The 12,586-nt window shown below is 41.0% G+C and overlaps 1 protein-coding gene across 1 annotated transcript in view; it reads right to left on the bottom strand.

Moving 5' to 3' along the window:
• Cntn5 (contactin 5) overlaps nucleotides 1-12,586 on the bottom strand; it is a 635,441-nt gene that overhangs the window by 2,591 nt on the left and 620,264 nt on the right. The window contains exons 20-22 of the mRNA XM_051199086.1: nucleotides 11,375-11,561; nucleotides 10,830-10,942; nucleotides 3,215-3,383 (exon numbers count right to left, since the gene is read on the bottom strand). Of these exons, the coding sequence (XP_051055043.1) occupies nucleotides 3,215-3,383; nucleotides 10,830-10,942; nucleotides 11,375-11,561 (469 nt within the window). The remainder of the gene's footprint in view (nucleotides 1-3,214; nucleotides 3,384-10,829; nucleotides 10,943-11,374; nucleotides 11,562-12,586) is intronic.

Here is a 12,586-nt window from a genome sequence, read left to right as displayed (position 1 = left end):
CCATTAACTACAAAATAGAGGTTGCTTTTTGCATAGATATTACAAGTTCATTAAAATATAAAAGGAAAAATCAAAGTCTGCAGATGTACTTCCAAACTATACAGATGACTCAACAGAATCTGTGTTTGAGTGAAAAGTAACCTCTCTGAGTAAGCATAATAAAGTTTCTAACTCAAAAGATGCTGTGTTGGGTGGGGAATGGCCCAATGGGCCAATAATTGCCACACACACATGAGGTACTAAGTTCAGATCTCTAGCACACATATGAAAAGCACTGACTGTGGACTGCATGTGATTTTAGTTCTACGTGACTATAGAGGTGGATTCTGTGGAACCCTGTCTAGCCAGTCTGGCCAATATAGAAAACTAAAGTGTGGCTAATGATGCTTTCATGTCTGGAATACATTGTTTTTCAATAGTTATCCACAGATTGGCTCTTCTAACCTCACTCCACATACTTCTTCAATGATCATTATTAGTTGAGTTACAATCCATTTTCTTTAGAGATGTGGCCCCACAAAAGCCTCTCCATAGTAGAGTAGAAGGTTCCACGTCCCTGAAGATCCTTGCAGCACTAAGTGGCTTTGTGGGTTTTAAAAAAAGAGCACTTAAAGTTGGGGTGGAAAAGTGGAGGTGGTGTGGGCTAAGGAAGGAGTTGGAAATTCACAAGCAGTACAAAGAAAAGTTGGAGGCTGTGCTTGTTTGAGTAAGGATGGTTCCCATAGGTCTGTAGATTTAAACCCTTCATTACCAGGGAGTGGCATTATTTGAACTGGTTAGGAGGTTGGGCCTTGCTGGAGGAGGAGGGCCTTACTGGGGAGTGTGTCACTGGGGGTTGGCTTAGACATTTCAAGGGCCCAAGCCAGGCCCAGCTTGAGTCTCTTTCTTCCTGTTGCCTGTGGCTTTGGAGGTGGAACTCTCAACTTCTCCAGCACCATGTCTGCCTGTGTCTGCTTGTGTGCCACTATCCCCATTCCATGATGGTTATGAACTAAACCTCTGGAACTGGAAGCAAGCTTTATTTTATAAGAGTAGCTGTGGTCATTGTGACTCTTCCCAGCAATAGAACACTGGCTAACACAGAGAGCAATAAAGGAAGACACTAGACGCCAACCTTGGGTCTCCATATGTGCACACAGAAGCATGCATACACACATACACTGTGAGAGCCCACAAGTGACTCAGTTTCCATCTGGAGTCTATTCTGACTTATAAGACATTAGTGTTCAAGCTTGCTTGTTTCCGTACTTTTGAGAGCAGCGAGAAAGTTCGGATTGAGCCCATGGGAAAGAGCACATTGTCTAACTAACAAGCTACTTGCTGCTACCAGGACTCATGTGATAGATAGTGAGCCTGCCTGCTCCGCTAATTCAATGAGAGTATAGGGAGCTGGTTAACTGCTTATGCTGTTCTTTGTGCTGCTTTGCTTGTAGTCTGTATATGAGCAGGATCGAAATTAAACTTGTGGCTGTTTAGCATTGACCAGACAATCCTCCCAAATCTACATTGTGTTGCTGTTTCTTTTCTCTGACATTTCTCAGTTCCAGCGCCCTGTTTCAGGTACCCTAGCTGACTTGTTGGAGCAGGTTCCAAAACATACTCCCCCCCACAGAAACACAGTGATACACACAGACACATAGATGCACATACACAGACATACCCCCCAGACACACACACACAGAGTAGGAGGAACTAAAATGGAAAATATCTTGTACAATATCAGAAACAGGATGAAGGTCAGCAAATGCTAGCTATGTTGTTATTAGAAGCTCAACACGATGCCAAGGAAGGCTATTATCCTTTTCATTTTGAACCAAACATTTTTTGTGTGACCCCAAGGTATGTTAATTCTCAAATCTCTTCACATAAACATCTAAGAAAGTGAGATTTACCCCCATTTTATGGATACATTTTTATTTTAAGGTTTGTTGTCATGTTTTTATTTTTGAGACAAGATTTCTCTGTGTAGCCCTCTGGACTTTAGAATAATTTGGCCTTGAACTTAGGGATCTTCCTGCCTGTTTCCAGCATGTAACACAACACTTGGCTTTGTTTTTTTCCTTTTAAAAACTTTCATTGCACACACACACACACACACACACACACACACATGCACACTCACACACATACATGCACACATACAAGCGCACACACATAAGCACAAACACAGAGTATGTGAATAGAATTCACTCAGATTCCTTTATATTTTGTCATTTTTGTGTAGCTATTTCTTATTTATATCACTTATGCAGCTACGTATCACCTATCTACCATGTATTAACCATCTATCTATTTTTCTGTCTATCATCTCTCATTATGTACCTTCCTGCAATGATTTCAGATGTTTACTGAAGGCCTGAGATACCCTTTCCCTTACATTCTCCAATGGATGGCCACTTTATTTAATGAAGTGTAACATTTTTGTTCACAGTCTCAAAACTTCATGCGCACAGACAATGCAAACCGAAGTACAGACTTCAAAGAGAAACTGATGCTGAGCTGGATGCACAGGCTCTTGTCAATCATGCTCTGTAGTTCTGTAAACTTTCATTCAAGAATTTGGATTAATCAAGTACTGTGTCAAGAGTTTTCTCTTCTCCTCAGCTGTCTTTGTTATCAGCATCAACTTATGGCATCAAAATAGAATCACAGACAATGCCGCTGCTCTAACTCTATATGATGGGCGCAGTAATAAGGTAAGCCACAGGCAGAGCCTTCTATGGCATCACGGCATGTACTTTGAAGTTGGAAATTGCTGCCCAGTAAATGGTACAGACAATCAACAATTAATTGCTAATAATAAAACTGATGTCTACAATATGTCATTGGTTTAGAAGTCATACATATTCATTTTTAATTGTATAAGGCTTCCCTATAATTTCTCTCCTTCCATCGGACAGACATGTTAACAGAGAAGTAGGTATGTGAAACTCTCATAGTATCAGTCGAAACACAGCTTTCAAAACCCAAGTGGCCAGTTATTACTTAGTCCAGGTTAAGCAAAGAATTTTATAGCAAGTACATCCTAATGAAAACATCACCTGCTTTCTAGGTTGTAGATATCATTTGTGCTAAATATAAACTGTCATGGAATCCATGGAAGAGAAACACCTCAAATATTTCTGAATTCTGCCTTGTACCCTCCATTGCCAAGTAGGTCTGTACCGTACTGCACTGGTGAAGCCCATCACACTGAGCCTGCTGTCAGACTTACCTGAATATGAAGGTACCCGAATTTGAGAGCTAGCTGTTCCGTCCCCTCCTTCACTGTATGCTCGGACTTCAATGATGTACACTCCAGCTTCAGGGAGAGGCACTACAGCTTGAGGCTTCTGTGTTTCAATAACTTGACCTTTGCTGTGACCCTCTTGCCTATAAAAAACCTGCGAACAACAACAGAGGCCTCAGTTATTTGTTATTCAATTGGGCATTGCAAATATTTACTGACGGTTCTGCTGACTACAGTCTGAGCTAGACACAGGACTCCACTGCTTAGATACATAAATAAACGTGCTGCAAGTGTGATGCTCTGAGATGGGAGAGCATATCTGTCTAGAGAGCAAGGAAAGACTTTGTAGCAAGAAAAGGCCATGCTAAGTTGAGTGTTTGAAGAAAAACTGAAAGCACACACGGTGGTTCACAAAAGTAACCTGAGTATTTGAGAGTGTGGCAGAAAGACTGACCTTAGTTCAAGACTATCCTCAGCTACAGGGTTAGATTCTGTCTCAAAAAATTCTATAAGTAAATACAGAATTTTCCAGATGATATTTCTAGATATGAGAAAATAGAAAAAAAAAAAAAACAAAAAACCAAAACAAAACAAAAACACCTAAACCTCAACCTCTTAAATAATTAAAAAAAATAAAACTATGGTATCCATGTATCAAATATGAACAAGAGAAATAAGGTCGTAAGTCCGTCATGAGTAAATTTGAAGCCTGGTCCTTGAAAAGAGCTGTGTACAGAGTGCACGCTCCCTATCTGTGTTCATGATAGCTCCTATAAAAGCAGAGACACAGTTAGCAGTGTGATTGAGGATGACACATGCTATAGCATGACGTGTGCTTGGAGACACAACAGCGCACAGAATGGATGGAAGCTCCTTGAATGGGAAGGCATTACGAGAGAAAGCTGCTAAGTGTAAAATGAAACTCCTAATCTGGCAGGTGACAACCAGAGTCAAAACTTCATTTTTCATTTTAGCAGAGTTCACATACTGATGAACTTGTGTTTGGATGGCAATGAGTTGCAGTTAATTTTTTTTTTTTTTTTGACATTTGTCTGTAATTAAACACATTGCCTGGGGAACAGATACACACCTCTGGACACAGTATTTTGTGGCTTCATACACAACTGAGCCTGCAGAGGCAGTGAGATCCTTTGCCAATGGCTGTGGCTTGTTAGGACAGGAATTTCATTAGGAGGTCACTATGTGCTTTCTTGATTTGCTGTCTACCCACTGTGCAATGCTTTCCTTATGCTTTTGCCTCCAATAACAGCTGAGTATAATGGGGGGGTGTATAATAGCCAAAGAGCAGCAGTTAAGATACATTAAGTGCATGTTTTATTATTTTCATTGTTTTATGCATTTTCATAATTATCGGTGTTACGATTCCATCGCCTAATGGGAATAGCAGAGCTTGGTCATTATGCAAACATGGCTTAAAAACAGTCTTCTATGAAACCAAATCAAGCCAGTCTCCCATACCTGCCTGAATGTGTAAATTACTGACCTTTCCTAACCTGAATCCACTCTTTTGTTTGAAGAAATAATACCGCTTATTTCATGATTTTGTTAGGAGAACTAAAGGGTCGTATGAAAAGAATCCAGCATGGGACCTGGTGCATACAAAGTCATTCCGATTATCACCACTCTTGACTGCCCGTGGAATGGAACAGTGCTTCGATTTTCAATTGCAGGTGCTTGAAGCAAGATAGATCACACACTCACACACACACACACACACACACACACACACACACACACGCACGCACATACACACACACATAACATTCTTATAGAGAACATGTTTTTGAGCTTGAGCTAACTTGCATGCAACAGAATAAACCCCAGGAAGGCAGAATTGGGTGGGGGTTGTGTGGAAGGAGTACAGACTTTGTGTGAGTGCAGAACCCAGAGGCCAACCTGGGGTATTATTTCTCAAGAGGTATCTATCATGTTTGTTGAAACACAGTAATTCATCAGGACCACAGGCTAACATAATCAGACGGTGTGGCTGGCCAAGGCCCAGGGGTCTTCTTGTCTCTACCTCCTCAGATGACTGGCTTTTTCTGTGGGCTTTCAGAATCTAGCTGAGGTTCCAATGCTTGTGTGGCATTTTAATGACTGAATCCTCTCTCAGCTCCAAGGCAACATTTTATAACTTTTTTTTTTTTTGAGACAGAGTCTTAGTATTAGCCTTTGTTGGCCTGGGAGTTACTATGTAAACCAGGGTGGTCTTGAACTCACGGAGATCTACTTGGCTACTCCTCCAGGTGCTGGAATAATGCATATGCTACCACACCTAGTTCAAAAGCAGTCTTTTATATGTTGATGTGTGAATTAACATGATCCTCTCTTTGCTCTTGGATCCACTCTTGGTTCTAAATTTGCTTCTGGGTCTATAGGAAATTGCCTATTTGAATATCTAATACTCTATAGTTAAACGTACTTAAATCCTTTCTGGAAAAAGATGTCATAGCTTGACTATATATGCAAAATGTTGTGCAAATTTCTATATCCTTATCTGACTGCACTGTGGTTGAATGTCAATCAGACAGGCCATCGGTGCCTAATTTCCTGACATACTCTGATGTCAAATATGCAGCACAAGCAAGGATGGTGTGTACTATAGTGGTAAACATTTGATATCATTAGCAATGCAAAGAACGAATGCTTAGATTCCTGGAAGATGGGTAGAGGAGTATTTTAGGCTAAAAATCACAAATATATCAAAATTCATTTTTGTAATTTTGACTGTAACATAGTTATGAATCACAATCCTATCATCTGCATGTAGTAATTAGAAATCAAATTTATGAGAATGGAGATGTATGTAAATTGGTCAGGATTGGCAGAGGAGTGACTATTTCAGAAGACACAGTTAATGTGGTTTGATAAATTACAATATTTATGACAGAAGAAAATGTGGCCAGCAATGCACATCTCACATTGCTATAAAAAACAGAGGTAGAGGAAAACTTGTGAATCAGTTGAGATTTAAGAACAGAAGGTAGACACAGCAAAACTTATTAAAAGTTAGTTAATAGCTACAGAAAGAGTTTAAGATTAAGTGTGGGTTTTATAAGTGTGTAGGAGGAAGATACACATATTAGTAAAGACAGTTACCAAATAAAAAGTCAATTAAACTAATGGTTAATCTTTAGTACTTTGGGGCATCTTAGCCTAGTTGAAAGCCCTGATTTAGAAAAATGAGTAAGAAATATAAAAAGCCTAAAGAGTTCTAAAGACATGACAAAAATAGTTACTGACACTAAGGAAGTTAGGGAGTGTTTTAAACAACCTGGGCATTTCTAGATTGGTCATTGAACTGACAGCTATCTTTATTCATAAAATAAATTGCCTAGTGTAATGTCAAGATGAGTTTCAAGTTCTACGTAAAAGGACAAACAAGAGTATTAGATTATCCAAATAAATACAAATTTAGCTGGTCTTGTTTTTTTTTTTTTTAATATTACATTTTCTTTATTTATTGTCCCCATGAGTGTGTACTTGCAGTCACATATGGTTCATGTGTAGAGGTCAGATGTCAACCTGCAGAAGTTGGTTCTTTCCTTTCATTATGTGGGTTCCAGGGATATAATTGAGGTAGACAGCCTTGGTCACAAGTCCCTTTACTGCTACACCATTCTGCTGGCCTAGCATGGCTATTTAAAAAATAATGGCTGTTCTAAGCATATGGTGGTAATGGAGTATTGAAGTCAGTGTGCAGAAAATGCAATAAAAATGTGTTGATAATGCCTTCAGATGTCCCTGAGAAGTTGACATCCTGTAAAGAAAGCCATTCCATTCCTCAACTTAGTATCTTGGGAAAGTTGGTGGGACCAATGATATGGGTTAAAGGTTATGAAGCTGAAGGAATAAGAAGGTGAAGCAAGACACACTACAGGTGGATGAGTAGCTGAGCACAGCCAGGCATTTCCCGGCACTTGGAAGGCTGTGAGTATCAGGAGTTGCATTGGTCCACAATGTAGGTCAAGGGCAGCCGTGGATGATTAACACGGCTATGTCTCAAAGGCAAATACAACCCTCCAGAAACTTTGGAACAGGAGTGTGTAAGTGTAGTACAACTGCTGTAGGGAGCTGAAAGGACATTCTCAATGGGCAACTTTCAGACATTTATGGACGACCCCTCCTTCCTCACATGCTGTGCTAGGCTTTTATTGCCGACTTGACATGAGCTATGGTTGAACCTCACTTGAGGGGGTGGCTGCAACAGAGCGACCCATACACAAATCTATGAGGGCATTCGGTTGCTTGGCAGTTGGTATGGGAGGCCCATCCTGTTGTGGTCAATCCCATCCCTAGATAGTTGGTACAGGGTTGTATACAAAGGGAAGCTAAGCAGGGCACAAGGGGCAAACCAGAAAGCCATGTACTTCTGCGGATGTATCTGCCTCAGTTTCTGCCTCCGTCCTCCTCTGAACTCCTGTCTTGACTCCCTTCAGTGATGAACTATGACGTGCTAGTGAAAACCAAATACACATTTTCCTTAGCAAGATGCTTTGACCATGATCTTTATTGCAATAGGAAACTAAGTAGCATACCCAGCTCCCCCTTGTTTCCCGAAAAGTGTGTGTGTGTGTGTGTGTATGCATACGTGTGTGTATGTGTGTGTGTATACATATGTGTGTGTGTGTGTAGAGAGAGAGAGTTATTTATACCTTCTCCTGTTTTAAAAAAGAAACTTTGTCTTAAACAATATTGAATATAACCAAATGCAGATGGCATAATTACATTATACAGTTTATCTAAGTAAGTATCACATTCTATGTGTCTTCCCACTGTCCTACAGGGAAGAGGTGGAGATCTATATTTGGAATGGATATAGAATGAAAAAGACTGTAAAACTGTGGGGACTCAAAGTCACAGTGTGTCATATCCATTGACTGGTAAGCTCCTGAAGAAATGGAGAAGTATGGGTTTGAGTGTTGTAATTATGTCAGAATGTGACATAACTCTTAGTGTTCATACCTGTCAGGTGGCAGAGGGCCTTAACTTATGACTAAATTGTGATAACCAAAGAAAATCATCTCCATGTATATTGATTGGCCATTTGATAATTCGCCAACTTTGCACCTATTTAATAGCTACTCTTCCTAGCTTGTATCAGATAGAAAGGTTGAGACAGGAATATATAGAAAGGGGATTTGATGTAGAAAAGAAATTTTCTAGGTGTAGTTTGGGCATAGTAAATATTTGACTCCTGGTTTGAAGCCTGAGGTTGTCCCTTGAATTCTCCTTGGCAAACTGTGTCTCTTCTGAGTGAGAACCTTTTCAAGGGAGGGAGGAGGACTCTGTACAAGCAAAAGCATACCCTTTTCTCAACTTCCATGAGTACCAAGATAACTCTACCTTTAGTTTTCCTAGATACCAGGGACAAATTCTGTTTTACTAGATCGGGATGACCTTAAATGTCCCCATGGAAAGAGAAATGTCTAGTGTGCTCTGTTATGCTCTGTAGATCCCTTGTGTATACAGAGAGTTGCTCTGCCAAGACTCTGGTGTCACTCTTGACCTGGCAGCAGGATTTCTGGAATACAGCTGGAACAACACAGGAAGCATTGCTCCCCTCCCCACCCAAGTAGCAGTGAGGTATGTATGCCTTTTCCTACAGATGACACAAATAGATGTCTGTCCACTGCAGGGAGACCCTTGCCTAGACTGCATTACTCCTCAGTCATGTTCCAAGTGTTCACTGGGTTACATCTCTTCATTTATATTCTCAGTCATGGTTTCTAGCTACATTCTGGTTTCATGGTGCCTGTGTAAGGGGAATGCTGCACTAAAGTCACTGAACAGAGGGCTTCTTGCCAAGGGACCCCTTGTGTCCACAGTTATCCTGAGCACCCTCCTGCTAGCATAGCTTCTAATAAGGTTTAACAGCAAAAGACGGAGTGGGGATGGCTGACTCGGTATGTTATTGGCAGCTTCCTTTCTCTACTCTTCCTTCTCAGGTGTGGGTAAGGGTGTGGAATTTCTTCAGAAAGATGAAAAGGAAAATAACATTCTTCAATGTGCACCTGCTTTTGTGCATTTATACAACTAGGATGAGCTGTGCTGGAGGCTCTTCCCCAGGGAGAAGCTAGCTATTCCAAAGTCAGGTGTGTGGTCTTCACCAAGAGAAAACAGAAATTGTCAGTGTCATTTGTTAACGTTTTTCACCTAGTCAGGTAGTTTTCTCCAATAGAAAAAGAAATGGCATCTATTTTTCCAATAGATGCTATTTAAACATCAAATTATTTTGTACAAATTATCTGATTCTTAAAATAATACTGTATCATAAATATTGCTAATGCTATTTTTTGACAGTTTTAACTGAAGAAAAATGAAATTCAGGGAGGTTAAGAAACTTATTCAAAATTATGCAAGTAGGATTTGAACTGAAGTCTGTCTGATTTAGAAGCCAATGATCTTTGTCTGTCATATCACAACACATGAGAAAGTCATGCTGAAAAAATACATTTTTGGTAAGACCCATAGATGAATAATTACATGAGAAATTTCTGGCTTGGTTGAAATTATTTTGAATGAACTCAATGAATTTATTCAGTCCTCCTAAGGGTACCAACGATAAGTATTCTTGGCTTCGAGGTGCTCAACACTGTTGGGTAACCAGTCACCACATATAAAATATTAGCGTGGAATAATCGCCATTGCAGTAGGTTAAAGTGATAACAAAGTGTCACTGGATATGCTGGTCAATTTAATTGCTAACTTGACACAACCCAGGATCACTTGGGAAGTTAGTCTCAATAAGGAATTATCAAGATGCATTTAGCCTGTGGACACATTGATAGGGGTAATTTTCTTGTTGTTAATTGATGTTGAAAGATCCAACCAATTGTGGGCTGCACTATTCCTTAGGCAGGGATTCCTATTATGGCAATCTATTAGAAAGGTTTGTACATTAGAGAAAGCAAGCCAGGATCTATACATTTATTTTTCTCTGCTCTTAATTGTGGACAAGATGCTTCAAGTTCCTGCTTGACCACTCATATGCAGTAGAATTGTAAGCTCCAAACTCACTTTCTTCTTTAAGTCTCGTTCATAAATTCTTCTACAAAGAAGTATACAACCGTGCATTTATATGTGAGAATAAATTAGAAGTAACATTATCTAGGGCCCTGGTCCTCAACCAGTGTATAGTGGCATCTTGTATTGCCAATGGACAACCCCTTTGGAAGTTGAATGACACTTTCACAGAGGTCAATGTCATATATTCTGCATATCAATCATTTACATTATGATTCATAACAGTAGCAAAACTACAGTTGTGAGGTAGCAATGAAATAATTGTGTGATTGGGGGTCACCACAACATAAGCAACCATATTAAAGGTTGAGGAGAACTGGTCTAGAGGGATTGAGAGGATCAATGAGAAAGGGGTATGTGAGAAAATGGAGGCTGCAGGTAAGGAGAAAAGATGTAAGAATACATTTATTCAAGTGTCAGTAACCACATCTATAAAAAGAAAATGCCATCAAGGGAGCACAAAATGCTTGTCAGAGCATTCGGATGCCCCGTTAATGGTCACTCTTGCAGGCCCAGATTTTGAGCTGTGCTCATGTTTCAATAAGATACTAACCTTGTAGCCCATGACTTCAGACTCATTGGCTAAGGGTCTGACTGGCTCCCAGCCTAGGGAAACCTGAGACCCCTGCTGCTCCCATCTGAGGTTGCCAGGAGGCTCACTGGGGGCTGCAAGATAAAAAGGGAAGTCAATTGACAAGCCCCAAATGAATTCCTTCCTTTCTGTCCTGAGAATTTCTGTCCCCCATGTTGGTAGGTTGCTGGTGCCTTAGGCTCCCCTCCAGCTGGAATCAGATGAGGAGGGCTTTGCTCCAGGAGTGCCATTTTAATAGCTACTCCACTGAGCTTTCGAGCTTGAATCCTTTTATCTCCCTTCTGTGTCAAAGTCGCTTAGCCTTGTTTCACAGGATGATAACCTTTACAAACTGTGAATGCAAAATCTTTTGAGCTGGTTTTGGAATTCAGATCTGAGCAACGAAGCAAGACTCCCTTTTGACCATGCTCATTATGCAGCTCGTGTGGCATCTGAACGTGTGGCTTTCAGAAGCTTGGAAAGATGTCCAGTTTTATCAGAAACAAACAAAAGCCCAGGTCACTTACGGGGTCTCTTGGTGGTGGCACTCACTTCCCTGCTGAGCGGCCCATAGCCTGCTCCATTATAAGCCCTTACAGTCAGGTGATAGAGAGTGTCGCCTTCCAATCCCGTCACCATGACAAATGACTCATTCCCTCTGGTTCTGACTGTTTCTGCAGCGTCTTCTGCCTCCATGTCTTTCCAGTAGCCAATCTGCCAACACATTATCACAAGACAAATTAATTTCAAATTTTCCCTGGGGTTGTGGCTGCCTGACTTCTCCCCTTTCCTCTCTTCCCTGGCTACTGTGGGGTTGAGGCCAAATGGCATTTTCCAGATTCTCTTTTAGCTGAGCTTGCTGCTCTAAGAAATGGGCAATGAGGATTGAGATTGGAGTCTTCAGCTTTCTTCCAGCGTGTCTCAGGTGGCTGTGACCTAGGGAGTTACTAAGGGCTCAGGTCTCAATAGGGAACCTGTGTGTCACTGTGATATCTTGGGGACCTGAGGCAGCCTCGATGCTGGCTAAGGTCATAAGCACAAAAAGCAGAAGAAGACAGTTACAAAATGCCACCGCAGCCTTGCCTTTTCCTTTTCTTCTTCTCATGTGCATGTGTGTGGTATGTGTACCTATGGGCATGCATGTTTGCATGTATGCGGAAGCCCAAGTTTAATTTCAGGAGGCTTCCTTGATCTTGCTTCACTTTATTCATTTAATCAAGGTTTCTCAGCTAAATCTTGAACTCATCAATTAGCTTGTCTTGCCAGGCAGCTTGCCCTGGGAATCTTCTGTCCCTGACTTCAGTAGCTGGAGTTGCTGGTGGCCACCACATCCACCCAACATTTACAATGCATATGGACATCCAAGCTCTGGTCTTCTAGCTTGTACAACAACCACTTTGACTACGGAACCCTCACCTTAGTCCATCCCTGTTTGCCTGGCATTGTTTTGAACATGTGTATAAATATAAACTGGAGTTGCCTTCTTCTCCTGTCTAATACAGCAGTGTCTACTCTTAGAATTTACTAGAGGTGGAACAAACTCTCATGCTTAGGTTGACTGATGAGGGTTCCTTAGGCTTTCCTCTTTGGAGACAGAATGTTTCATTTATTTTTCCTTCCTATTGAGGCCAAAGTACACAAATGAGAAACAACCTAAGCCAAAGAGGGTCTGTCTGTGCTTAGAAATGTAGAGTTCAACAGGGTATGGCGCCAGATGGCAGGGCAGGCGTGCCAGCCAA

This window comes from Phodopus roborovskii, unplaced genomic scaffold (assembly GCF_943737965.1).
Source record: "Phodopus roborovskii unplaced genomic scaffold, PHOROB, whole genome shotgun sequence".
NCBI classification, from domain to species: domain Eukaryota; kingdom Metazoa; phylum Chordata; class Mammalia; order Rodentia; family Cricetidae; genus Phodopus; species Phodopus roborovskii.
The sequence above is the reverse complement of the archived record's forward strand: the minus strand, read 5'-3'. Positions and strand labels throughout refer to the sequence as shown.